We start from the raw sequence: 26,657 nt of genomic DNA, 5'->3' as shown, positions 1-26,657 counted from the left end.
TGAGTGGGTCGGCATGTCAGCTTGTCAAGTAGATGGTATGGTTATGTGATGGAGGTGTACCCTGTAAACCACCCAGCTAACCCCTCTCACACCCCCAATCACCCGTGTTGGCGGTGGGCATTCCAATCTCAGTGCTACCATTCAGTGTGCTGATTTGCCAATGCTGGCTTTTCTGTTTGGGCAGCGTTGGCACATCTTATTCTCTGGGGTGCTGCACAGAGCGAAGTCTGCCCTCTGCGTTCCTTCTTCGCCTCAGAGGACCCTCACAGTCCAGCGTGTGCTCTACCAGCTGACTGCTATTTGCATGCTAATTTGAATATTCATCAGTATCCAGATAAGTTGTTAATATTCAAACGAACCCTGCAGCGGCCCATCGATACCGCCTGTTTGTTTTCAGGTGTGGCTCCTTGTTTCGTGGTATTTGCACTTTGGAACGCATTTCATTAATACCTGCCCAAAAGTTAATTTTTGAAATGAAATAAAAATAGCCTGGAAACATCGGCGGCTAATTGTCTTGCGGATCTGTGCAGACACATCCCAACGAGTTGCGCTTCGGCAGGCCATTTACACAACGCTCTGGCGTGCAGTTTGTGCCGATTCATGGCGGCCCCCGCCCAGGCGCTTTCACAAGCGTGGCTGATGGTGGATGTGGGAGTGCTGGCTGAGGTGGGGGGGCCATTTAAACCTGGACGTTATACGAGAGGTGATGTAAAACTTTTTATACACTATATTGGCAAACGTATTGGGGGACCCCCCCCCCCTTCTAAATCAATGAATTCAGGTGTGCCAATCCCTTCCATGGCCACAGACACCTCGGCATGCAGACTGGAGTGTGCCGCTCTCGGGGGCTCAGTGGATTCAAGTGTGGCTGATGGGGATGGGTGGGGTTTATACGAGAGGTGAAGACCACCTAACCCTGGGATTTACAGTTGTGTTCAGAATAACAGCAGTGTGTTTTTAAAAAAGGGAATGAAGCTCCAAATCCTGATCAGTGCTTTTACTTCCAAACACAGAACTGCATCGGGGACACTGCTCATTTGATTCAAAATTAAAACATGAAGCACAAATGGATTGACTTTGTGTTATTACTGTACAGAAAGTGAAGAAAAAGGGAATATTAACAAAACAGCAGTGTGGAGTTCAATTTGTGAGGCCATTCATTCTGTGAAGGTGTCAGTGACGGCCCTCATTTAAGGCAGGCAAGCAGCAAGTGTTGTCCATGCTGGTCACTGTGCGTTTATCTCTGAAGAGAAGTCACTGAGGAGAATCCAAAGGACTGCAAAATGGCAAACATCATCCTGTTATGTAAAAAGGGTGACAGGGCAGAGCCAAACAGCTATAGGCCAGTCAGTTTAACGTGAACTACAGGAAAATTAATGGAAGGAATTATTAAGAATAGGATTGAGCAACACCTGGCAAGGGCAGGAGTTATTAGGAACAGTCAGCTTGGGGCCAGAAGAGGGAGGTCGTGTTTGACTAACATGCTGGAATTCTATGAGGAGGCAACAAAACGATACGACCAGAGAGGAGCAGATGATGTTAGCGATCTGGACTTTCAGAAAGCATTTGATAAGGTGCCACATGAGAGGGTGGGCATCAAATTTAAAGAAGTGGGAGTTCAGGGTGTGGGCTCAGACACAGGAAGCAGAGGATGATGGTGTGAGGACCCTCATCAGAATTGGCTGATGTTAAGAGTGGTGACCAACAGGGGCCGCTGCTATTTTTAATATCTATAAATGTTTTAGATAGGAATGAAAGTAATAAGCTGGTTAATTTTGCAGATGATACCAAGATAGGTGGATTGGCCGATAATTTGGAACCCATTAAATCATCATAGAAAGACTTGGGCGGATTTGTGGCAGATGAAATTTAATGTCAGTAAATGTAAAGAATTACACGTAGGAAGTAAAAATGTGATGTTTGAATACAAAATGGGCGGTCAGAAAATCGAGAGTCCACCTCATGAGAAGGATTTAGGAGTCACCCCAGACAGTTTTCAGAGGCCATTAAGAAGGCTAACAGGATGTCAGGTTATATAGCGCTTTGATGTGTGGAGTACAAGTCACAGGAGGTTCTGCTCAAACTTTATAACACACTGGTGAGGCCTCATCTGGAGTCCTGGGTGCATTTTGGGTCTCCAGGCTACAAAAACAACATAACAGCACCAGAGAAGGTCCAGAGAAGAGCAACTAGGCTGATTCAGGGCTACAGGGGATGAGTTATGAAGGAAGATTAAAAGAGCTGAGCCTTTACAGGAGATGAAGAGGTGACCTGACTGAAGTGTTTAAATCATGAAGGGAATTAGTCCAGTGGATCAAGACTGTTATTTTAAAATGAGTTCATCAAGAACACGGGGACACAGTTGGAAACTAGTTAAGGGGAAATTTCGCACAAACATTAGGAAGTTTTAGTTGACATGGAAACACATGGAATAAGCGACCAAATGGTGTGGTAGACAGTAAGACTTTAGGGACTTGGAAAACTCAAAATAAGTGGATAGGACTGGCGAGCTTTGTTGGGCTGAATGGCCTGTTCTCGTCCAGAGTGTTCAAATGTTCTAAGAAATGTTCGCACCTTTGATCCATTTGTTCTCCATGTTTTATATTTGGAATCGAGCGTGCGGTGTCAACCTCTCCCGATGCACTGGCGGGTTTGGAAATCAATGCTCTCATCAGGATTTGGAGCTCGAGTCCCGTTCTTAAAGACTCTGCGACTGGAGTTCACTGCTTGTGCCAATGCGTGATGTCACGTCGAACCTTACAAGTCAGGAGTTTGGGGTCATTGTGGTTGAACACGCTGAGGAAGACGGGAGCTTCGTCAATCAGTCAGTAATCTTTATTAGAAGCCGGTGAGTCGCTGGGAGGTCTCCGCTTGCAAGCCAGAGAGAAGCCCCCCAGGCAGCTCCTTCTATCGTGAGCTTGATTACTTCTTAAAGAGTGGTCTTGTCTTTTTATCTAGCGGAAGTCACCTTATGGCTAATAAGTCACACAATTATTGGAATACAAAACCAGACGTTCTTAAAAAGCAGTGTGCACGCTCTTGCTCAATAGACCGGTTGAGCGAACGCTGGCGGGACTGCTCGCCGGTAACTTAGGATCTAATGGACTAAGCAGCTGTTTTCATTTTGGGCAGATTTATTCGTTGAGTATTATTATTTTTCGACTGGTGATTTGGCCGTGTACGGACTATTTTCAGCCTGACCCCGCGTTGAGACTTACGTGGTTCTGTTCTCAGGACATCTGAGTTGTCTTTGTCCTCGACCGGTAGGATATTTATTTTTGCAGTCGCACATCAATAACATCTCCCGGTCTGCCTGTTTTCCACCTGTGTAACGTTAATCGAATTCGCCCCACACTGCTGCTATCCTTGTTCATAGCCTGGTCACTTCTCGTTTGGATTATTGCAATTCCCTCTTCTTTGGTCTTTCTCACAAATCTCTTTACAGTATTGCCCCCGGAATCTGAACGCCCCAGAACTCGAACAATTTGGAATCCAAACGAAAAATTTGAGCAAATTTTGCCCCAGAATCCGAACGCCCAGCACTTTGTTCGTACGTTTCCCCAGCGCTCGGGCCACCCATACGGTTTGTCGTTCAGTTCATTGTCAGAAGCTGTAGTGAAAGCTACTCGTGTGATTTCCATAATTTTATGCTTTTGTGCCTGTTTTGTGTTATTCCATCCATCCATTATCCAACCCGCTATATCCTAACTACAGGGTCACGGGGGGTCCGCTGGAGCCAATCCCAGCCAACACAGGGTGCAAGGCAGGAAACAAACCCCAGGCAGGGCGCCAGCCCACCACAGGGCGCACCCACCCACACCAAGCACACACTAAGGACAATTTAGGATCTCCAATGCACCTAACCTGCATGTCTTTGGACTGTGGGAGGAAACCCATGCAGACACGGGGAGAACATGCAAACTCCACACAGGGAGGACCTGGGAAGCAAACTCGGGTCCCCTAACTGTGCAGCAGCAGCGCTACCCACTGCGCCACCATGCCTCCGGTCTCTTCTTTTGAAAGGCTGAACCCGTTTCTTCTAAATTACGCACCCATGTTGTAATAACATGAGCAGATTGATGTCCTAACTGGTAATGATGCCGAAATTCCCTTTGCGCAGCAGTCTCGCTATCACCATTCTTATAAAAGGCTTTCACAGAGCTTTCGTACTCATTCTGACAGGCTGTTGTGGAAATTCTGCATTGCCTCGATGTTAACATGTCGAGAGGAATGCCAGTGATTTCCTCTTTAGTCCTCCTTTTTAGTTCAGCAATGGTTGCAGAACGTGTGCAGTACCCTTGGCTTTTAAGATGTCCACACAAAAAAAAATGACGCGCCTTCCAAACAATCGTTGAATCGCTGTCATCGATGGGCATGGAGTATGCGAAGTGGCTCCACCTGGGGACTTCTTCCATCCATCCATTATCCAACCTCGCAGGTGGCGTAGTGGTAGTGCTGCTGCTTTGCAGTAAGGAGACTGTGGAAGGTTGTGGGTTCACTTCCCGGTTCCTCCCTGTGTGGATAGCGCTTTGAGTACTGAGAAAAGCGCTATATAAATGTAATGAATTATTATTATTATTATTATTAACCCTCTATATCCTAACTACAGGGTCACGGGGGTCTGCTGAAGACAATCCCAGCCAACACAGGGCGCAAGGCTGGAGACAAACCCCGGGCAGGGCGCCAGCCCACCGCAGGGCACACACACACCAAGTACACACTAAGGACAATTTTGGATCACCAATGCCCCTAACCTGCATGTCTTTGGACTGTGGGAGGAAACCCACGCAGACACGGGGAGAACATGCAAACTCCACACAGGGAGGACCCAGGAAGTGAACCTGAGTCTCCGGGTCCTAAAAAAGTGTAGTGAGGAAAATAAGAGTAAGAGGAAAGCTGTTAGAGCTACAATTTTTAATTTACATTTTTATTTAAAAATTACTATTATTTGTTAATATTTTACTTTAAAATCCAGTGTATTTATTGTTAAAATCATTTTGAAAATTCGAGTTTTTGGGACCCAGGAACGGATTAATCCAGTTTCTGCTATTTTAAAGGGGAAAAATTGTCTTGGAATTCGAATGGTGTTCTGGGACGGATTAAGTTTGGATTCCAAGGTATCACAGTATAAGCTTCAGCTGGTCCAGAGTCAATGCCATCCCTTTTGTTGTACCCATCGCGGAAAATAATTACAAGAGAGGAGTATGGTAAAAGAAAGAGAGACGCGCGTTTAACTACATCCATTCCCAGAATGCAATGCGGCATCCTGTGTAAGGCCAAGTGGGAGAAGGGAGACTCACAGGTGTCCCATCCAGCAGCGAGGAATGTCGGTGGCCTAGTGTGTCGCTTGTGACGTCCTGCTGGACCCCCGTCATTCTAAACCCTCGCAGAATTCACATCGGGTGTGGGCAACTTGTAGGACTACTGGCCGGTTTATTAACAACGCTTCACAGAGTCCTATTGGTCAAGCAGACACCAATCAGCACCTTTCAAAACAACCTGCTTGTGTCCCTCACATGTCTTCTGCGTATCTCCATATCCTGATGTACAGAAGTTCTGAGAATGACACAAATACGAATTTTCACAAAGTTTGCTGCCTCGGTTTTTATGATGACAATTTGCATCAAGTCCAGAATGTTCTGAAGAGATGAATTGCAATGAATCACAAAGTCTGACTTTGCCATGAAAATTAACAAACCACTGCATGTCAGCTGAGCCACCGAAGGACCTGCTGACTCCGCTTTAGTGATCATCTCGTTAACACGGGTGACAGTGACAACGAGGACAAGGCTGGAGGTCACTCTGTCACGCTGATTGAGTTACAATAGAGAGGTGAAGAAGGTATCAGGGCGCCCAGAAAAGTCCAGCAAGCGCCTGCAGTGTCTCCAAAAGTTGATTCAGCTGCGGGCACCACCAGGGTAGAGCTGGCTCAGGAATGGCAGCAGGCAGGTGAGAGTGAGGTAAAGACTTTTGGAGGATGGCCTGATGGGTGTCAAGAAGGGCAGCAAAGAAGCCATCAGGGACAGACTGATATTCTGGGATTGGACTGCTGGGGTCAACTCATTGTCTCTGATGAATCCCCTTTCCGATTGCTTGGGGCATCCAGAAAAAAAATGAAAAGGTGAGTGGCGCTACCATCAGTCCTGTGTCACGCCAACAGCTAACCATTCATGTCAGCAACAATTCTGCCTAAGAACACAGCCCTGAATAAAGAATGGGACCAAAACATCAACTGAGAGGAACTTCTCCCAACCATCCAAGAACAGTTTGTTGACCAACATGATGGAGCGCCGGGCCAGACTAATTAGCTCGGGGACCAAAACATTGACAGAACTTAATCCCATTGAGAGGCGGATGGACAAACAAACAAACAAACCCAAATTCTGATTCTGCAAGAATGGGCGGCGGCCATCAGTCAGGATTGGGCCCTGAAGTTGACTGACAGCCTGCCAGGGCGAATTGCAGAGGTCTTGACAAAGAAAGAAGGGCCACCACTTCAGATATTGACTCTGTGCATAAACTTCGTGTCATTGTCAGTAAAAGCCTTTGAAACGTCTGAACTGCTTGTCATTCTACTTCAGTGTACCAGAGAAACATCTGACAGAAAGATCTAAAAACACTGAAGCAGCAAACTTGATGAAAACCAACACTGGCATCATTCTCTAAACTTTGGGCCACCGACTGTATTGTTGTCATTGGTCAGTCTCCCTTTCTGTCTCTCTTTTCACAAGTGACATTTAACATAGATACACGTGATAAGTTAGGAGAGCGGGTACACTAAATTATGGGCTGTCTGGTGTAGATTGTGGTGTTGAGAAGGGAAGACTCGACCACTGCACAGCAAGTCACAATTAGACATGACATAGTAGGTGACAACAATGGGATGGCAAGTCATTGTGAGAGAGGTGACATGGGTATCGTGAATTATTTGAACAGAACGGTGAGAAGGAAGAGAGGGAGCCTCGTCTACAGTGACATAGCAAGTCACAGGCATGGCATAGAAAATGGAACCATAAGTGAACACAGTAATACTAAATGTGCAGAAACAAGAGAGTAAGTTATGGCATTGCAGTGGCACATTCTGGCATGGACACTGATCACATAGGCAGAGCAGTTAGTGGGGGGGACCGAGAGGAAGAGGACATGCCATTACAAAATAGTAAGGCACTGGCACAGAGTAAGAAGTGGTGACAGCAAGAGAGGAAGTGGTTGGCACAACCCAGTAAGTGGAGAGCAGCAGGAGTGGGCTGGTAACGAGAAGAAACTTAACGGTACATGACGGTCACAGGATACTAAGTGGCACACATGGATGGGGAAGTGACAGTAACAACATGATAGATAGAAACTTTATTAATCCCAAGGGGAAATTCACAAGATTGTGCTGCACTGTAGAGGAGGACAGCAAGTAGTGAGTGTATTGTCACCTGGTCCAGTGCATATCCAACCAGCACGCAGAACACTGTCACTGCCCAGCGCCACGATGGACATATTGACACCTGCAGTGACCAGTTCATACCAGGAGACTGCTAGGAACAAGCAAGTCAGTCCAGCGTCCCTCACAGGATGAGGCCCCGTGTAGTAAGTGGGGAGCGGGGCAGAGTCGCATCATAAACAGGATGGCGAGCAGTAAAAACAGGAAAGAAAGTTGTGAGCGTGAGATGAGATATCACAAGATGGTAAGCGGCAGGCAGTGGTGAGGACAAAATGGCAAGCCACAGGCACAGGTTAGTATGTCATGAGAATCGGGCGAGGAGTTTGTGACACCCACAAGCAGGCAAGCAAGTGATGAGAATAACAAACTGACTTCCACAGAAGTGCATGTGGCATAGTCGGTGTTGAGATCGGGAGAGGGCATCACTCACGTGACAGGTGGTGGTGAGAAAATGACAAGTCGGGGACACTGAGCAAAAAATGAGACCATAAGTCCTGCTCCTGATACAATGCCATGAGTGCACAGTGGCAAGTGACTTTGACAGAAAGGTGAGTGACGATGGCAGCAGCGTAGGTCACACAGAGCACTGGGAGGAGCGAGATGTTCAGGGTCCTGAGAGTGGGCTTGATTGGCACAGGATGGCAAGCCAGCTTCACTGGGTACTAAGTGACAAGACTTGATAGTCCCACACTTCATCTACCGTGCTGAGTTCTTAATGAGTGAGTTCTGCAAGTAGTGCCAGATGTTGAGGGTCCTGCTGTGGATAAAATGTGGTGGGCTGCCATAGTAAGTGTTGAGCTTCACCGAGTGACTTGGCCTCATGAGTGTGGAGGACAACAGGCCCATGGTGCGGGAGGTTTGAGAAGTGCTAGGCAGTCCATAGGCGGCCAATGCCAGCCACTCGGTCTCCTGAGTAAGTGACGTGTGGTGACACCGACAAGTGACAACATCTATCATGGGGACATACGATCCAGACAGGTGGACCTCATGTGCATGTGCAGACCTTGGTACCCTTTGGGGTGGCATCTCTGGTATCTCTTTGTATACAGGAGTCCGCCGCCACCCCCCACGAGCCTTATGAGATTTCAAAGTGATAATTGCAGTCACCCGTGAGTGACTGCAGTGCAGTGAGATGGCACACAAAGTGGGGGGGGGGGGTTAGGCACAGATTTGTCCTGGAGGGGCCCTCGTGACCTCTGCCCCCTGCATCGAGCTTTATGAGGTTTCAAAGTCACACTGAGGTTTATTGGCCAAGGTCTGATGGCGTGATTAGATAAAGACACCAGAGAGATTACACTGGGAGAGGCAAGCGCCTGCCATAAAGTCTTGCCGCTGACGTGCCCACTCCGCTGCCCGCCACAAGAAGGCAGTTAACTGGGTGGGGCACACACTTTCCGCAATAATGTCGAGTCGAAAGCTTTTCCCACCTCTATGTGCACAGTGCGCTGAGTTGCACAACACCATTCTGTTCTGCTTGCTGTGCACGGCTGGGTGGGTGTGTGTGTATGCGTGTGTGCCCAAAATTGTACCCAATCACTTCTCCCTCCCAAACTCTGCCCAGTGTCACTTGGTCTCTTTAAGCTTCACAACATGGCCTTCATCTCGCTCCTCTGAGCTACTGGATTGGACTCAGTGGGCTTTTGTATCCCAGGGGGACATCTGAGGATCACTAAAATGGCACTGACCAGACAGAGAGCCTGGCAGCCGTCTGCCCACATGTCCAGGGCCGTCTCAACGCATTGGGCATGCTGGGCAGTTAATCTCTACATGTTGTGACTTGCTGAGTGGTGGTGGTGTAGGTAGGGGTCCCAGGTGCCCTGGTTTGCCCGGGAGAGGTGGGAGTTTTGCGCAGGCGCCTACACACGTCCAGTTCCACCGATGGATCTGCAGAGTTGGCATCCACTCGTTTCTTTATTTCATGCAGCCTGCTTTATAGTGAAGAATCGCATCGCTCATTGCGCTGTATATAGCGCCTTTCATATAAATGTGCTACAGAGTAGTGAAGAGAAGCGTTCTTCCATTTTCTGACCTGTTTAATCCAGTTCTGCCCCTTCCTTCCTATTGTGACATTCACAGTGGCAGACACAGAATGCACTGTTTTATAGCGCCTTTCACAACGAGTCATTTCACCAAACCCCTCCCAGTGCCCTCGGTCCATTCTCCTTTATTCCCTTTTTTTCCTAGTTTGCCCACAGAGCCGTCTGAATTTGCAGGTCCGTGTAACTCGAGATGTTGACCATGGCATTGCGGACCCCCGAAGTCTCCCGCCACTGTTTGGAGTTTTTCTGGCGGTGGACCCTGTGTCTAGTGAGCTTACTGGATGAAGGGTCGGCCTCCACTTCAGACTGGCTTTGTAGTCCCAAACCATTCCAGGGTGGGCCCACTTTTGTGGCCTGCAGGGGGCACTCTGTGCTGCGCTGGAGTGTACCTGATTGGCACTCGCATTCTGGGGTCAAGTCCTCCATTTTGTATCAGTGAGCCCAATGTGTGCTGGGAAATCTCAGCCCACCTCTTCACAAGACCCCCCCAAAAGCAGATTGCATCACTCCTATTCTGATGGCATTCATCTTCTGGTTCTTCCAGGCTTCTTTGCCCGCTGCTGCCTTTCCCATTGTATGGATTTTAGTTGGGTGAATGGCTGCCATTCCCTCTCCCATTGTGTTCGCTGTCAGTTGCTTTGGCAGCACAAGTTTATTCATCTCAGCCGTGCTACTGCTCAAGTTATGCCAGTTCATATCTTCTTGTGCCCACCAGACAGATGGTCAGTTTGGGCTGTGGTCCATTCTTGTCCCCCCGACAATACTCAGCTTCACCAACTGGGTACATGAAAAGGGGGGACTGTATTGATACATTTTATAGTGCCTTTCATAGTGACACAGATCAGTCTGCCGATTACTCCTGTTTTGGCTTTTTTTTTTATATAGCGCCTTTTGTCGCATACCCTGGTAGTCACGGTTTATACATCAGTGGACCTTATAAAGTGCCCAGCGTAAAATACACTGCAGTGCAAGGACAGGGCTTCATAGCTTTTATACTCATAAAGTGCTGTCCATGGAAAGTGGGGTTTGTGATATATAGCGCCTTTCATTGTGATCACTGGAGTCGTTCATTTGTGCCACCTGATGATGCCGGCTGTTGGTTTTAGAATAGAGTCTTTTGTATCCTGCACTGTCACTCATCTTGTATAGCGCCCAGCACTTGGTGAGCACTGCAGTTCTGTTGGTGGACAGAGTGTTTATAGGTATATAGCGCCTTTCCTACTGGACACTTTCGCAAGTCAGTCCACTGGTTCCCCATTCCCCTTACTCAGGCGTGTTCTTTTAATATTGCGCCTTTGGTCGCAAACCCTGTCAGTCACCATTTTACACATCAGCTTCTATAGCACCAAGCACAAAATACAGCACATAGCAAGCAGGCTGTTTTAATGTAGTGCCTTTGGTGGCGGGCACAGTCCACCGATAAGTCGCTCATTTCTGATTTTGACCATTGTGTGTTCATATTGTGCTTCTCATGGAAAGTGGGGTTTGTGACATATAGCGCCTTTCATAGCGAGCACCGTCCCAGATAAGCTGTCCATTTGTACCTCCTGATGATGCCAGCAGTTGCTTGGCTTTGGCGCCTTTTGTGTCCTGCTCACCATTTTGTACAACAGCCTGCCTTATATAGTGCCCAGCACAGAATGCCCAGAGTTTCAATATTCATATACAGTAGTGCCCTGTCCATGGACAGTGGGTCAGTCCCGGGTGATTCTACTGGTAAGTCGTTCCTGTGTTTTACTTTGCATAGCCAGTAGTGAATCTATGCAGTGTTTTTCCAAGTAAGTTTGTCGGGCACCATTGTATTCACCAGCTGGCCTTGTATAGTGCCCAGCACACAGTATGGCACGTATCTGTGGTGTCGTTTTTTACTGTACTTATCCCCCCCCTCACACAGCCAGCCGGTTCTTCCGTATAGCGCCTTTTATAGCGAGTACTCCCAGACGTAGGCTTGATGCACACGGCATCGATGTAACTAGACACTCAAACATAGTGGGCACTGAAGCTTCACCCACTGTGCCTTTGAATAGTCCAGTGGGGAATTTGACTGGAAAGAAAATCAGTTTTTTGAGAGGGCAAATTGCACCAGGTGTCTCATCGTCGATTACAGGGGACAGACGTTGGGAAGATGGGGGCGAAGAGAGTGGAGGATGTCACCTCCATGTTTGGGTTGGGAGTTGGGAAGTGGCCTGCCCGCTGCTCCTCTGCCCGCGTTGCCCTCTTTCCTTCGGTTTTCGTTCCCAAGTCACGCAGGGTTTTTTATTGCCGGTGTTATTAGGTTGTAAAGGACGCCTTGTGATTCTTTTTATCACATCTCTGTTAACTGTTCCCTCTCGCTGTCCTTCCACGTCCTCCTTAATGCTTTGCCTTTCTGTCTTGCCAGTCACTCCTTACCCTCTGTACGCCATTCGTGGGTACCGTGCAGCATATTCACGCCGTTTTCTGGTTTGGGTGTGTCTGCAGTTTCGGTGCTTTTTGTTTCCAAGACACATTAAGGCAGGGGGTGTCCAACTCTAGGCCTGGTGCGCCGCAGTGGCTGCAGCTTTCATTCTAACCCTCTTCATTAGTCAGTAGGTTTTTGCTGATAATTTAACTTCTTTTGCCATAGCTTTAATTAACTTGACTCAGACCCCTTAGTTTGGGGGAGTCAGACTCCAGGCTTGGTGGGCCGCAGTCGCTGCAGGTTTTCATTCTCACCCTTTTCCTAATCAGTTTTCACTGCTAATTAACTTCTTTTCCCTTCATTTGAATAGCCCTGTTTTTAAGGATTCAATCCTCTGAGTTGATTCGTTGCTTCATTAAATGGCAGCCAATCAGAAATGAGACGTGAAACGAGCCGACAGATGAGCCGCTAAACTGGGGCTTCAAACTCCAGCCAATCTCTTAATGAGAAGCCGATTGTTGCTTTCATTAAAGCCGTTATTTAATTCCATGGCTTGTTGCTGCTCTCCTTCTGCCACAGCAGATTTTTCTAAGAACACCGTCACAATATGTTGGTGACCTGAGAGATCGACCTGACTGAGACCATCACCTTTCTGTATTTTCAGATATTGTGTGACGGGCACAGGTGAGCTGGACATGTGACGGCTTGTTTTGTGTCTCAGTATAGTTTGGCTGCTAATCAAGGAAAAAGAGACAACTAAGTGACGCCATCATCAGAGTGGGACCGGAAAGTGACATCATTGGCACGGGACGTCAAACAATATTCTCAAACTGACTTGCGGAAACGGAGGGTGGTGGAGCCTTGCCATGCAACATGGGGGGGAGGAGGGGTGCCAGTTCAGAATGTCCATTCAGCCTCGGGTAACAAGATTGGGCATAGAGAGTGCTGGCATCCCACCCAGGGTTAGTTGCTGGTGGGATAAATGCTGGCCAACACCCCCAGGTTGAGAAAACTTAGGAGTGTTTGTTTACTTGTGCGCTTTATGGATCGCCGCTCGTTTACTGGGGTCTCGAAATCGAGATTGATGCCTTGTGCTCTTCTGTTTGGTTGCTGGCTTTTCTTCTACACACACGACTCACTCGTTCCTGCTGCCTTTATGGTGCCATTCTTGTGTAGGTGCCCGTCACTCGCTCCCGTCTCCAGTGATTAGGGTGCCATTCTTGTATTGGTGCCCATCACTCGATCTGTTTCCAGTGTTTAGGGTGCCACTCTTGCATAGCTGCCCGTCACTGGATCTGTTTCCAGTGTTTAGGGTGCCATTCTTGTATTGGTGCCAATCACTGGATCTGTTTCCAGTGTTTAGGGTGCCATTCTTGTATAGGTGCCCGTCACTCGCTCCCGTCTCCATTGTTTAAGGTGCCATTCTTGTATTGGTGCCCATCACTGGATCTGTTTCCAGTGTTTAGGGTGCCATTCTTGTATAAATGCCCATCACTCACTCTCGTCTCCAGTGTTTAGGGTGCCATTCTTGTATAAATGCCCGTCACTCACTCTCGTCTCCAGTGTTTAGGGTGCCATTCTTGTATAAATGCCCGTCACTCACTCTCATCTCCAGTGTTTAGGGTGCCATTCTTGTGTAGGTGCCCGTCACTCGAACTGTTTCCAGTGTTTAGGGTGCCATTCTTGTATAAATGCCCGTCACTCACTCTCATCTCCAGTGTTTAGGGTGCCATTCTTGTGTAGGTGCCCGTCACTCGAACTGTTTCCAGTGTTTAGGGTGCCATTCTTGTATTGGTGGCCGTCACTCGCTCCCGTCTCAAGTGTTTAGGGTGCCATTCTTGTATAAATGCCCGTCACTCACTCTCATCTCCAGTGTTTAGGGTGCCATTCTTGTTTAGGTGCCCGTCACTCGATCTGTTTCCAGTGTTTAGGTGCCCGTCACTCGATCTGTTTCCAGTGTTTAGGGTGCCATTCTTGTGTAGGTGCCCATCACTTGCTCCTGTCTCTAGTGTTTATGGTGCCTTTCCTGCCAGCCTGTGGTAACTCAGAGCAATGGCTGCGGCTGTCAGTACTCAGCAGAGACCCCCCCCAGCGCACCCCCACCTCTCTTTAGGAGATGACAGCCCTTTCCTGTCGGGGGAGGTGAGGTGTTAAGTCCTGTTGACGGCCACGTTGACAACGAGGTGCTAAGTAGACGGTCACTTCATTAGAGGCGAGAAAATCCTCGGTGGGCCGCACTCCCGCCATTGGAAGTGTGCTGATTGACGCTTCTGCGGAGGGGCCTGCTGCCCCCCAGCTGCTGGGAAAAGCCTGGAGGCTGATATGAGCGGTGATCTGGGGGGGGAGCGGCTGGCGGGCCGGGAACTGCCCGAGGCAGGGAGCACACAGACTGGTGCTACGGAGTGAAAGGCGCTATATCCTTTGAGTTATTCATTACTTACAGTATAGGACCCAGTGACATGGTTGGGGGGGGGGAGCGGACCCTAAATAGCAGCTCAACATGGCGCACACACCCTGAACATGAGGAGACACCTGTCACACCCAGAATTTGAACCCGGACCCTGGAGCACCAAGACCACCATACCATTTGTCACCGAGTCCCCTTAGACAGGCCACCAGGGGGCATTGCCAGGCACTCGTCTTCTTTGCATAAAGTGTCCTACATTCTCGGTGACCAGGGGGCTCTTTTTGGGTTTCGACCCCCAGTGTTCATTGCATGTGTAGCTCCTTTCTGCAGGGAGTTCAATGTGTCAGTAGTTTGGTGGAGTGGGCGGCCCCCAGTCACACCCTGATTTATATAGCGCCTTTTAACAGTTCATTAAGGCACCCTTTGACTTTGGTGTTGGCTCTGGATGGAATGGGATTGCCCAGTTCAAGGGGGTGACGTGATCCCGGTTTGATTATATAGCGCCTTTTGTAGTGAATGTGGGATCCCAAAACACCCTTTGGTGGCTCTTGGAGGAACAAACCCCTCGAAGTGGTTGGCACTGTCAGGGCGTCGTTATATAGTGCCTTTTGTAACGGGTACAGTTTGACGGTAGTTTGGATCAAACAGTGTAAAGCATTTCTACAGAGCCACACCGTGATTTTTTTATAGCGCCTTTTGTGGTGAATGCTAACTCAGACCCGTCGTTGGCAGTAGTGAGAGTTAAACGGGCTGCCCTGGCTGTGCCCTGATTGTGTGGCACTTTTCGTAGTTCATGTGACCCCACAGCACTCTTGGCCAGTACTATGTCTGTGGGAGGGATGGATGTAAAGGGCTGAAGGTTTCTTACAATTATATAGCGCCTTTTGTGGTCGGTAACAGTTGAAGGTGGCTTACCCAGTCACAGTGTTGTTATATAGTGCCTTACAGAGTGGACCTCTCATGGTTACCATGTGAGCCCCTTAAACTGTGCCTTTGGTCGCAGGTCCCACTTTGGCAGGCAGTATGGCTCGTGAGGAGTGGAATTTGAAGGTTTAAGGGATCTTACATCGTTATGGCCTGGTTATATAGCGCCTTTTGTGGTGTGGCTCCAGCAGGACGGATTTCAAGGTGTCTTGTGTGTGATTATGTAGCCCCTTTCGTGACGATTTCTATCCCAAAGCTCTCTTTGGCAGAAGAGGAATTGAGGTCAAACAGCTCAAGCCTACTATACGTGTCTATATAGCGCCTTTCGAGGTAAAGCTGCTCCCATTCTGTCTCCTGGGTGTGTGTTTTTGTTAACTTTATTAATCCTAAGGGGTCTTTTGTGGCCGTCACCAAGACACTGTGACCCAACAGTGACAGAAGTTCCTTGCGCTTTTCAGCCGCTGTCACTCAAGAATTCCTCGGATGCTCTCCTCTGATGCGTCCCCCCGACCCCCCCCCCCCCCCCCCCCCCCCCCGAAGTCCAGTGTCCAGTTACAACAGGTGTCCGACTGCGTGGGAAGATCAGGGAGAGCCAACCTGCGCTGCCCTTTGAACACGGCCGACGTGGGAATGGCTTCCCTGTGTGTGGAGGGCCGAGCAGGTGTCTCGCGGCCCCTCTGCCCCACATTCACACGGCGCCCCCGTTTCGTTTCACACCAGCGTCCCAAATGCCTTCACGCGCTGTCGCTCTTTATTATCTGCAACCTCCTGACATCAGAACAAGGACGCCATTCTCGCAATAAAGCATCCGGCCCACCTGTTTGCCACCTCAGCACCTAGCAGTGTGACTTCTCGGGCCGACGTGTGAAATGTCAGGGTACCCCTCGTGGTGTACTGGGACCTTCACGTCTCTGCTGTGTGGAGCCACCCCCCCCCCCCATCGTAAACTCTTCTGTGGCAACTTTGGGGGCCCTTTTACTGGGCCCGCTGCTTTCTCTTTGCACCTCCCATATGTCTGGGGGCTCCATGATCACTAATATGGAAGGGTTTAGAAGTGCCAATTCAAATATAGCAACTTTCACTGGGGGTCTCCTTTGTACTTCTACTGTAGCTTTTGTTGTACTTGGTGATCAGAAAAGGGAGATGGCGTCCCTCCCAGGGTGGTCCCAATCTGTTGTCTGTTCAGCTCCCTGCATGTCCCTAATGGACAGTGGATAGACAGACAGGCGGACAAAGGCAAGACGCAGCAGCTGCAGCTAATCCTTATATAGCGCCTTTCCTGCCAAACTCAGTCAGCCAGTCAGGCTCCATGTGCCCAGAGTCTGTCACAGTTTAAGTCTATCAGAGTGACTTACAAGGCGGGCACTTTACCAAGCAGGAAGTGGGCGAGGCGCTTATTATGAATGTGCACTGTTGGAAATTGTAAATACTTCATATAGCGCCTTGACTGGCATCCCATCCAGAACTGGCTCCTGCCTTGTGCCCACTGTTGCCAGGATCAGTTTGAACTCCTGCCACCCGGCACTTTGAAACAGCTGCCTGAATGAATGAATGACTCTTGTAGCGGCAAGTCACTTGAATATAGCGCCTTACATGGCAGCACCTTCTGCGATGTGCTTCTCAGCCTCTGGATCTTCAGTTTGTGTACCTGACATGGCGTATAATGGTAAACATTATTATGAGATGTCATCTCCTGTTGAATTCTGCTCTGTACTTGTGATCTTTCTATTGTTGTGTTCTCTTCTGTGTGTTGAGTTGTATTGACCCCCTTTTTTTTTTTTGACACCTACCTGAAAAGGGGTCTCTCTTTGAACTGCCTTTCCCAAGGTGTCTTCCATGTTCTTTTCTTATCTTCTTAGAGAGTCAAGGTTGGGGGGGTGCTGTCAAAAGGCAGGGTCTGTTAAAGCCCACCACAGCACTTCTTGTGCGATTTTGGGCTATACAACAATAAATCGTATTGTAACCCGTGCCAAGGTGGTCTGCAGTACCTGTGATGTGGCGCTGACTACTACTTCTTCTTTCGCCTGCTCCTGTTAGGGGTTGCCACAGCGGATCATCTTGTTCCATCTCTTCCTGTCCTCGCCATCTTGCTCTGTCACACCCACCACCTCACCACATCCATAAACCTCCTCTTAGGCCTTCCTCTTCTCCTCTTACCTGTCAGCTCTATCCTTAGCACCCTTCTCTCTCCTCTGCATATGTCCAAACCAATGCCATCTCACCTCTCTGACTTTGTCTCCCAAACCGTCCCACCTGAGCTGACCCTCTAATGTCCTCATTTCTAATCCTGTCCATCCTCGTCACACCCAATGCAAATCTTGGCATCGTTAACTCTGCCAACTCCAGCTCTGCCTCCTGTGCCACCGTCTCCAGCCCATATAACACAGCTGGTCTCACTACCGTCCTGTAGACCTTCCCTGTCACTCTTGCTGATACCCGTCTGTCACCAGTCACTCCTGACACTCTTCTCCAGCCATTCCACTCTGCCTGCACTCTCTTCTTCACTTGTCTTCCTCACTCCCTGTTACTCTGCCCTGACTTGTAATGACATATTGACTATGCCAGCTCTTTGACTGGCACCTAGTCCTGCCCGTGTTGCCCTCTGTTGGGACCCTGAAATCGATTAATTAGGCATCCAGGATGGCAACATTTCCATTGTGTCCTTTTCACATGGTGCCTCGTACAGCCAGCAGGTTGCCAAGTGAGGTAACCAGTCTGATCTTTAGATAGCGCCTTTTATAATCGATAAGTGGCCTTTCATAAAGAGACTTGTCTTTCTGTCGTGCCCTTCAGCTCCAGATATCATTAGGGGGCAGAGGCCTGGCAGAACTGTAGCAGTGGCATCGGGTCACTCCCTGTCCTTCCTGTGTGTCCGGGGGGTCTATCAGAGCCCACCTTTCCTCTACTGCTTGTTAGCTTGGCTTGTCAGGGGCCACCTGTTTTGGGTCAGCAGTGGGTGCCCAGTATGCCAATGTCCCTCACTCGCTCATTCCTGTGTGCCAATTGGAGCTGTGACCGTGTGCCCAGAACCAGCATGGTATGGCAGTGCGCATAACGTGTGAGTGCAGTGGATACAAATGAGATGGGAATTCATATGGAAAATCTCCTATTGAGCGATGACTTGGGTAAATTAAGGAATTTGGTAAACGCCCCTCATGGGTGGGGCTCCCCTCGGGTGTATGAGGGACCTCACAGTGCCATGCGCCCCATCCTGCTGCCATGCCAGGTGAGCCCAGTTTCAGATTGGCTCTGTCTCCTCCTTCAGGTGCCCCAGGGCAGATCAGTCCCATGCTGGCGGGCAGGATTTTCCCAGCCCAAAGAGAAAGGAAAGGTGGCAGCACGTGGGTATTATTAGCGAGGCACTTGGCACCCACCTCTTAAATAAACACTTGCAAGAATGGAAGGTGTGAGTCAAACTGGATGATGAAACCAAACCGTCGGGTGCCCAGATTCCCACCCGTGTGCTGCTGTGAGATAAGTGGCCAAGGGCGCCCACTGTTGGTCACCAGCGTTTCACCCTGTCTGTGTCCCCTTCTTGCCCCCCAACCTGTCTCCATGGTGATGAATTTTCTCTTTTTAATGATTCACATTTGTACTCTGAACTGAAAGATGGCAGCAGTGACAACAACTTGCAGTCAAAGTAAAACGTATGTGAACCCCTGGGAGTTCTCCATATTTATGTCTAATTCCCATATAAAACCTGGTCGTCTCTTCGTCAGTCACCATAATGAACAAATACAGTCTCCTAGAACTAAAGATATGCAGATTTTCAGAGAATGTTTGACCATATTGAATAAATCGGTCAGCCAGGTTGGAAAAAGTAAGTGAACCCCTAAGCGAATGACTTTTTAAAAAGCTCACTGCAGTCCGAATTTCACACACCTGGAGTCCATTTAATGAGACGAGTTCAGAAGTGCGGCCCAGAATGACTTTGATTGATCAGAAACATAATAAAGTTTGAGTCTGAGCTTTGGACAAGAAGCATATCCAGATGGGAGTCACGCCTCGCACAAAAGAGCTGTCTGAAGAGCTGTGATCGAGAATCGTTCATCTACAGAAGGATGGAAAGGGTTACAAAGTCATCTCGGACATTTGAGATCTTCATCAGTTTACTGTTGTCTATAAATGCTATTGGGGCTACTCAGCCTAGAAGTGGGCGCCCTGACAAGATGACCCCAAGAGCACAACGCAAAGTCAGCAGTGAGGTAAAGAAGAACCCTAGAGTGACAGCAAAGGACTTGAAGAAGTCATCAGAAGTGGCTAACATCTCTGTTCATGAGTCAACTATTCACAAGAAAGGAGTCCATGGCAGGACACCAAGAAGGAAGCCACTGCTATCAAGAAAAGAACATTGCTGAATGAGCACTTGGACACTCCACAACGGTACTGAATGTCTTGTGGAGTGATGAAACCAAAATTGAACTATTTGGGAGGAACAAGCAGAGCTTCATTTGGCGCAAAAAGGGCACTGCATATCCAAAGATCATCCCTACAGTCAAGTATGGTGGAGGGAACATCACGATTTGGGCCTGCTTTGCTGTATCAGGGCCTGGACAGCTTACCATCATTGAGGGGAAAATGAATTCACAAGTTTATCAACGAATTCTCCAAGATAATGTGAGGGTGTCTGTCCGTCAACTTTAGCTCAGAAGAGGCTGGGTGGTGCAACAGGACAAGGACCCACAGCTCAATGGCTTCAGAAGAACAAACTGGACCTTGTGGAGTGGCCCAGTCTGGAGCCCCGATCTCAGTCCTATTGAAGAGAGCCACACACAGAAGACAACCAAACAATATGGAAGAGTTAAGGCTAGAATTGTTTGTGTGTCACTGGCTTATGCTCGTCGTGTAGATCAGGACCTGGGACTTAGATGAAGATCACATCACTTTTTATGACCAATTCACGCAGTAAACCAGAGAATTCCAAAGGGTTCACGTACTTTTTACTTTGACTTTATACCCTTGGAATTCGCAGATCCCTGAGTCAGTGAGTCTGGCATCATATTGGGCATCTGTGCTAAGGCACCCAGATACCAGTGCATTAACAAGTGGCCATCCTTCCTCATAGAGCGCCTTGCATAGGCAAATCCATAAGGAGTCACTTAACAGGGGAGCCGAGCGTAGACCCCTGAAAGGCGCTATATACACTAAAATGGCCTGACAGGCTTTGCTTGGTCCTTAGCGATGCACTTGCCCCCCCCCCCCCCCCCCCCCCCCCCCCCCCCCCCCCCCCCCCCCCCCCCCCCCCCCCCCCCCCCCCCCCCCCCCCCCAACATCGTGTCTTCTTCTTGAATTTCTGCCTGCACCCACCTCTTTCCAAGCCCCCCCCCACACTTATTCTTAAAAGGCGCTATACAGTATAAAATGGATGAATTGCTTTAGACAGCATGCCAAGAGCTCTGTGTAATGGACAAGTCGACCCGTCTGGTTTAAGATCTGTGTGCCCAGCTCAGGTTTGTGGCAAGCTGGCGCCCCCAAGCCATACCTCTCATGAGCCAGTCCATCACCGGGCACTCACTGTGCTCTATAATAGCGGTCATTCTGAAAAGATGCCGCATTAGAAGGGGGTACACGGTATCTTATGGAAAGTCAACGGAACACGCTACGAGATGAAAGTCTCTTTATACGGAACAATAGATCTGCTGGACTCTCCGTGGATTTACAAAAGTCACTGTGTTGCTTTATGAGGAGGTCATTATGAAAGACCCTCCATAAATGAGTGTAACATTTGAGAGAGGCTGTTAGAAATCTCACATGAAAGGCGCTTTATAAATTGGCCTAACATGCTGGCGCCGGTCTGGTCCTTACGAGACAAAGCCCACCTTCAAGTGCACTTCCTTGTCCACTGGTCAGTTGGTCTGCGAGGCAACTAACTGGCAGTCACTCCTCCTCCTCCCGATGGACACAATCCTTTTACTTCCTGGCACGATGCAGTTGGCACTGGAGTGGTCACTTGCTGTCAGCAGGTGCCCACCTGGCAGTTTGGTGTTTGTCAATGTGGTACAGGCCTGCTTTACTCTGACAGTGAGGCTGGTCATTCTATCAGAAGGGCACCTCCACCTTGGGGTCCCAGTTGGCTGGGGCGGGGAGGGGGAGAAGCTGCGTTCACAGTGCTCATTCACACAGTCTAGCCTTTGGTGCCAAGTTCAAATAAAGAAATGTGCATCTGATGTGCCACCCAAGTCATTAGTCACAGGCAGAGAAAGCAGCGCTAATCCTGCCTACTATATCAAAATCTATCTATCTATCTATCTATCTATCTATCTATCTATCTATCTATCTATTTATCTATCTAATCCTGCCTACTATACCAAAATCTATCTATCTATCTATCTATCTATCTATCTATCTATCTATCTATCTATCTATCTATCTATCTTTTCTTTGCTGGAGGTGTTTGATTCCTTCATCATCATCATCTTTTTCTTGATCCCCCCCAGTGTACACTCCCCCCCTTCCCCATTTCCTCATATTCCTCTGCTTCTGACTCAGCCTTTTGAGGGTCACGCCTGCTGCCCTTGAGCCCCGAAGCACCCAGTGGATGGCATGGACTTGTCTCAATCCAAGGTGCTATATTGCTGACTGGGCAGTGTGTGCCCAGACATTCCCACCCACGGATGATCCGCCTTTTGTGTGTGATGCGTGACGGCTCGGGGCTTTACAGCCGGAGCGCTCAGTCGCTCGTTTGTGTGAGAAAAGCCGAGCGGCAGAGATGAGCAGATAGCGGTGGTGGATTAGGCGCTGGCCAACCCATGTGAACGGAACAGAGGCGAAGGCGCGCTGATAAGATAGCTCACACCGCCTGGGCATCATTTCCTCCCGACTGCTCCACTGGCTCCGCTCCGATCCCCTTGCGCCACTTGTGTTCTTTCTTTTTTTTCTTTTTCTTTTAACTGCTCCTGCTGGGACGACGACGTCTCAAATAAACCAAACTGTGTGTTCTTCATTCCAGGCCTGCAACGGGGACGAGTACCTGAAGCTGCTCAGAGAGGACATGGCGAAATTGATAGAGGCCAAAGGTCAGTGTTTGCTCTCCCCTCCTGACTTCATTGCGAGGGGCGGCCCCCCCACCCTTTGTGGACCAGAAATGGGATTTGCACCTGTGACAGACAGGAAGGGTGCATACGGGTGGGAGTGTTGAATACATCCTCTTATCACACTTCATTTATACTTAAAAACCTATGTGAAAGAAAAAAAGGGAGGAGCACAGGGAGCATTACAGCCCCCATAACTGATCAGGACCACCATAAAACCGAGTGTCTTTCTTAAATTGTTCCCCACATCACACTTTCCTTTTACACTTCAGAAAAAAACGAGGGCTGTAAACGGATGAAAAAGGAAAGAGGGATGAGCATGGGAAGTATGCAGCCTTTCTGCCCCCCCATTGCTGACCCACCTTAACGCTGATATTCTCTGCTTTTATTTTTTTTAAAGTTTCCTTTTGTACTTTTGGGTAAAAAAAAAAAAAAGATGTAATAAAAAGTCAGAAAAGGGAGGTGGGAATGAGAATAAGGAGAGCGTAGCCCCCATAACTGATTTAGGACCACTTTAAAACCAGTGGTCTCTCCCTTTGATGTTATAGCCCCCCACTTCACAGTTTCCTTTGACACTTTATAATAAACTCTTGAGAAGAATGAGCACAGGGAGAACATAGCCCCCTTTAAGTTATCGGGACCACCTCAAAGCTGATCGTCTCCCTCTGTTTTCGGCCTTCCAGTGTCACCTTCAGAGTCTTGTTAAAAAAAAAAAAAAGAAACCCCCATAACCCCAGGTGGTCTGGTGATGCCCCTCAGATCTGAGAAACTGTTGTGGCCCATTGCGTCCCTAATCAAAGCAGGCAGCTCTGAGGACCTCGGGACCCTCAGCATGTCCCTGTAGTCTCAGCTGTGACCACCTGTAGGCCTGGATGAATCTTAGCTGTGTGCCCCGTGGCATCTCGCTTTGCGACGTTCAGCTTATTGTGCACACTATGTCCAGATGCCTTCTGTTGTCTGTCCACCCGTATTTGATCCCAGTTTGCCCAGCTCCTTGAGCAGAGTTGGCAGTATCTGCCAGACCACCCAGCACACGTGACCAGGGTCTCCACCCACCTCCCATATGAAGCATTGAGGTGTTTCACTCACCACACCCCCACAGGTAGCAGCACCTCTAGCATGACCCAAAAGCTGTGACACAGACCCCCAACTCATCCTAGCCTAACAGTGAGTGACACACCATGCGGGCACGCACACACACACAGACAGACCCCTACCTTCAGCCATGAGAAAATCCCCTCTTCTGCCAGGGATTGGACACTGGAGCTCTGACATGGCAGTGACTTTCCTGCGCCAGTCCACATTCACTGCAAGTGGGGGTCCCGCCACGGCCCGCTGCCTCTGTTCCCAGGCCTGGCCTAACCTTTCAACCTCCCCAGAGCAGAGGTGGGCATTGGGGTGGAGTTCAGGCCCCCTTTTCTTTCCCAGAGTCTGGACAGTAGACGGCCTGTCACAGAGAGGGGGCCCCCCTCCGACACTCCCTCGCCAGTGTGGCATGTAGCTGCTGGGCCCCCAGGGGATTAGGAGCAGCAAAGCCGCCTGACAGGCGGGTGCGCCAGGGGGCAGGTCAGGCCGCGCATTCCTTCTGTGAGCTTTGCTCGGCCTTATCTTACATTACCTGCACCCAAGGGAGCAACCGGAAAGTGGAGAGAAGCCGAGCCAGCTGGGAAAGGTGCTATATAATAATAATAATAATAAAAGGGGGGGGGCAAAAGGACAATTCAAGTAATAAGGATATGAAGTGGGCAACAGACTGGCACACTGAGTAGGGCCGAAGCCTCACACCTCCAGTATCCTGGGTTCAGATCAGGTCTGTTTTGGACTCGGCAGAATTTTCTTCCCCACCCCTGTCATTTGTGCCCAGGGCTGGACTGGCACCACAGTGTTGCCAGGATAGCTGCCACCTCCCTGTGCTTCTGAACCGGGTATGCAGGGTTAGTAAATGGACTTGGTGGCACATGGCGCAGTAGTAAGCGCTGTGGCCTCACCCGTCCAGGATCCCGAGTTCAAATCCTGTGTGTGGGTGGCATTTGCATGTTTTCCTCGTGCCCATGTGGATTCCACTTCCAGGACGTGCCACTTAGTTTGATTGGCTGCCACTGTATGGGTGTGCACGTCAGCAGGCCCTGGCACTATCTCCAGGGTTGGTACTTAAATTGTGCCCAGTTCTGCCAGGATAGGTGCCTCATAACCTGTAATTGGAGTAAGCTGGTGTGCCAGAGTTATGTTACGTTATGTTACTAATCCACATGGTGGTCTGTGTGCCCAGTTTATGGCGCCTTTCAAAGCACAACACTCCCCATTACACAACAGCTGACCCCCTTTATTATGCTTGAGTCGATATGCACAGCAGAGCTCAGCAGGTTAGAAAACTGATGGAATGCAGTTTGGGGGTCTCACAGCTCCAGAATCCCAGGAGTCAAATCCTGTGGTCAGGTGCCGCCTTTGTGGACCCCCGCCTTCCTCATCGGAAGTCATCTGTAACACCAGGCTGCACCTGAACAGGTGTGTCTGTGTAAAAGTAGGCCCTGTGAGGTACTGGAGTCCTGTCCAGGCTGATGCCCACCTTATGCCCAGTGCTGTCAAGATGGGCACCAGCACCTCATGAACCTGACCTGGAGTAAGTGGGTGTGCCCACATTCTGCTCTGTCGTTCTGCTCATCCTGATCTCGGGGACACACACTGGTCATGGTGGTCTGTGTCTGCCGTTGATAGCCCCCTTTCTTTCCGAGCTCATTGTTTTGTGCGCTGCAGGACGGCCGACATGCAGAATGCGATCGAGACTGAAGAGTCCGTTAACATTGTATAGCGCCTTTCATCGGTGCTAATTCAGTTACTGTCCCTCCATTTTACAGTGCAACATGTAGCAGAGAAATTTAAATGAATTTGTAGAGCTGCTAACGCAAGGTGGCTGTCAAGGCAGGCTGGCCTACTGATGAAGGCAGTCAACTGACAACCACAACACTACAACCCCGCCGAAAATCATTAATGTGTGACAAGTGGGCGCGGGGTGACGGTCACTTTAGAAAAGCGCTATAAGAAAATGAATTTTGTGGGGAACAATAATGAATGTTTAATGAATTATCCTAATTTTCCAACAGGGGGTGCTGTGAGAGCAGATCCTCCTTTACTCATCAGTGGTCTTCATAACCCCACCCGTCCTCTTTGTATTCTCAGGCCTCATGCCACTGGACGACCAGGCCGGCCTGGAGGTGGAAAGCCCGGGCACAGCGGAGCGTTCGCTCATCCAGCGCTACACCCCGAAGTGTCGGTGGGCTTCAGCGTCCCAGCTGGACCAGGACACACTCCACTTCCCTAGCGGGGCGCGCCTTCAGGTGGAGACCGTCCCACCGGGCCTTCTGGACAAGGTGGACCACTTCTACTGCTGCACGGGCTGTGGCAAGGTCTTCTGGGAAGGCTCCCACTTCGGCCGCGTGCTGGCCCAGTTTCAGGAGGTGCTGCAGATCAGCGATGACAGAAGGGACCTCCTCGAGTGAACCAAAGCCCACCGGTCAACCCCATGGAGTCTGCGCTGGCCAAGTGAGCGAGGTGGGCTGTCCCGTTCGGTCAGCGTGGATGCCACTGCGCACTGCTGTCGGTTGGTTTTCCTTCCTTTCACATTTAACTCTGTGAGGACATTTGGCTGACTGAGTGGGCAGACCCCCCAAAGTGGACGGCTGTGCCGATCCCCCGAGCCAGTGTCCATCCATCGTTACGTTCAGCCTGCCTGCCTCAGACGTGGACATACCGTGCTCATTAAAGGTATCATTGGAGATGAATAAAGCTGCCCTTTTATCGGTCACCTCAGACCCCCGTGTGTTCCCTGCTCACATGTGCCCACTGAACTGACCAAAGGGAGGGCCTTGCCCTTCTCCGGCTGCCATCTTCTATTCTGTTGCACCCCAAGTGTGCCCTGCCCAGGGTTTACTGTGGAGGTCTCAACAAGGGTGGGAGTTCATGTGCCATGGCCAGTGGTCGGTGGTCCTTTAGTGGTCAATGGAAACCTCAGAACTTAGAGCCGCTGCTGAAATTTGGCAAACATGCATAAAAAAATATAAAAAATGGAAGGATGGAAAAAGACATGGCAACGGGGAGACGTAAAACTCCAAAAGCCACAATATAATGGAACCCAGTTTGGGAGACGCACAAAACTGGACAGCAAAATAAAAACATGAAGGGTCCGTGAATTCAAATGGAAAACGGAGCAAAGCTGTGCAGACACGACTCTAAATATAAAACGAGAGCTGCCAAGTGACGGGGGGTCTTTACCTGAGCGCCCATCGGCCTGTGACACTGCACCTCTCATAGCAGCACTGGGGTCAAGGCAGGAGGCAAACCTGGATGGGAATGCCAAGGACCACCACACACACACACACTCATCCAATAAGGAATCGCCAATTAACAAACACGCACGTGTGGGGATTTGGGAGGAAATCCCATTTGG

General features: G+C 49.5%; 1 protein-coding gene across 1 annotated transcript in view; it reads left to right on the top strand.

Annotated features, from left to right (window-relative positions):
- The window catches only part of exd3 (exonuclease 3'-5' domain containing 3), a 127,668-nt gene extending 101,655 nt beyond the window's left edge, over positions 1-26,013 (top strand). Inside the window, exons 19-20 of the mRNA XM_028808713.2 lie at positions 22,132-22,198; positions 25,391-26,013. Of these exons, the coding sequence (XP_028664546.2) occupies positions 22,132-22,198; positions 25,391-25,710 (387 nt within the window). The 3' untranslated portion in view covers positions 25,711-26,013. The remainder of the gene's footprint in view (positions 1-22,131; positions 22,199-25,390) is intronic.
- The last annotated feature ends 644 nt before the right edge of the window (positions 26,014-26,657 follow it).

Source organism: Erpetoichthys calabaricus, chromosome 9, assembly GCF_900747795.2.
Source record: "Erpetoichthys calabaricus chromosome 9, fErpCal1.3, whole genome shotgun sequence".
Taxonomy (NCBI): Eukaryota; Metazoa; Chordata; class Cladistia; order Polypteriformes; family Polypteridae; genus Erpetoichthys; species Erpetoichthys calabaricus.
Note: the sequence above shows the minus strand (reverse complement) of the source record. Positions and strands in the feature narration are given on the sequence as shown.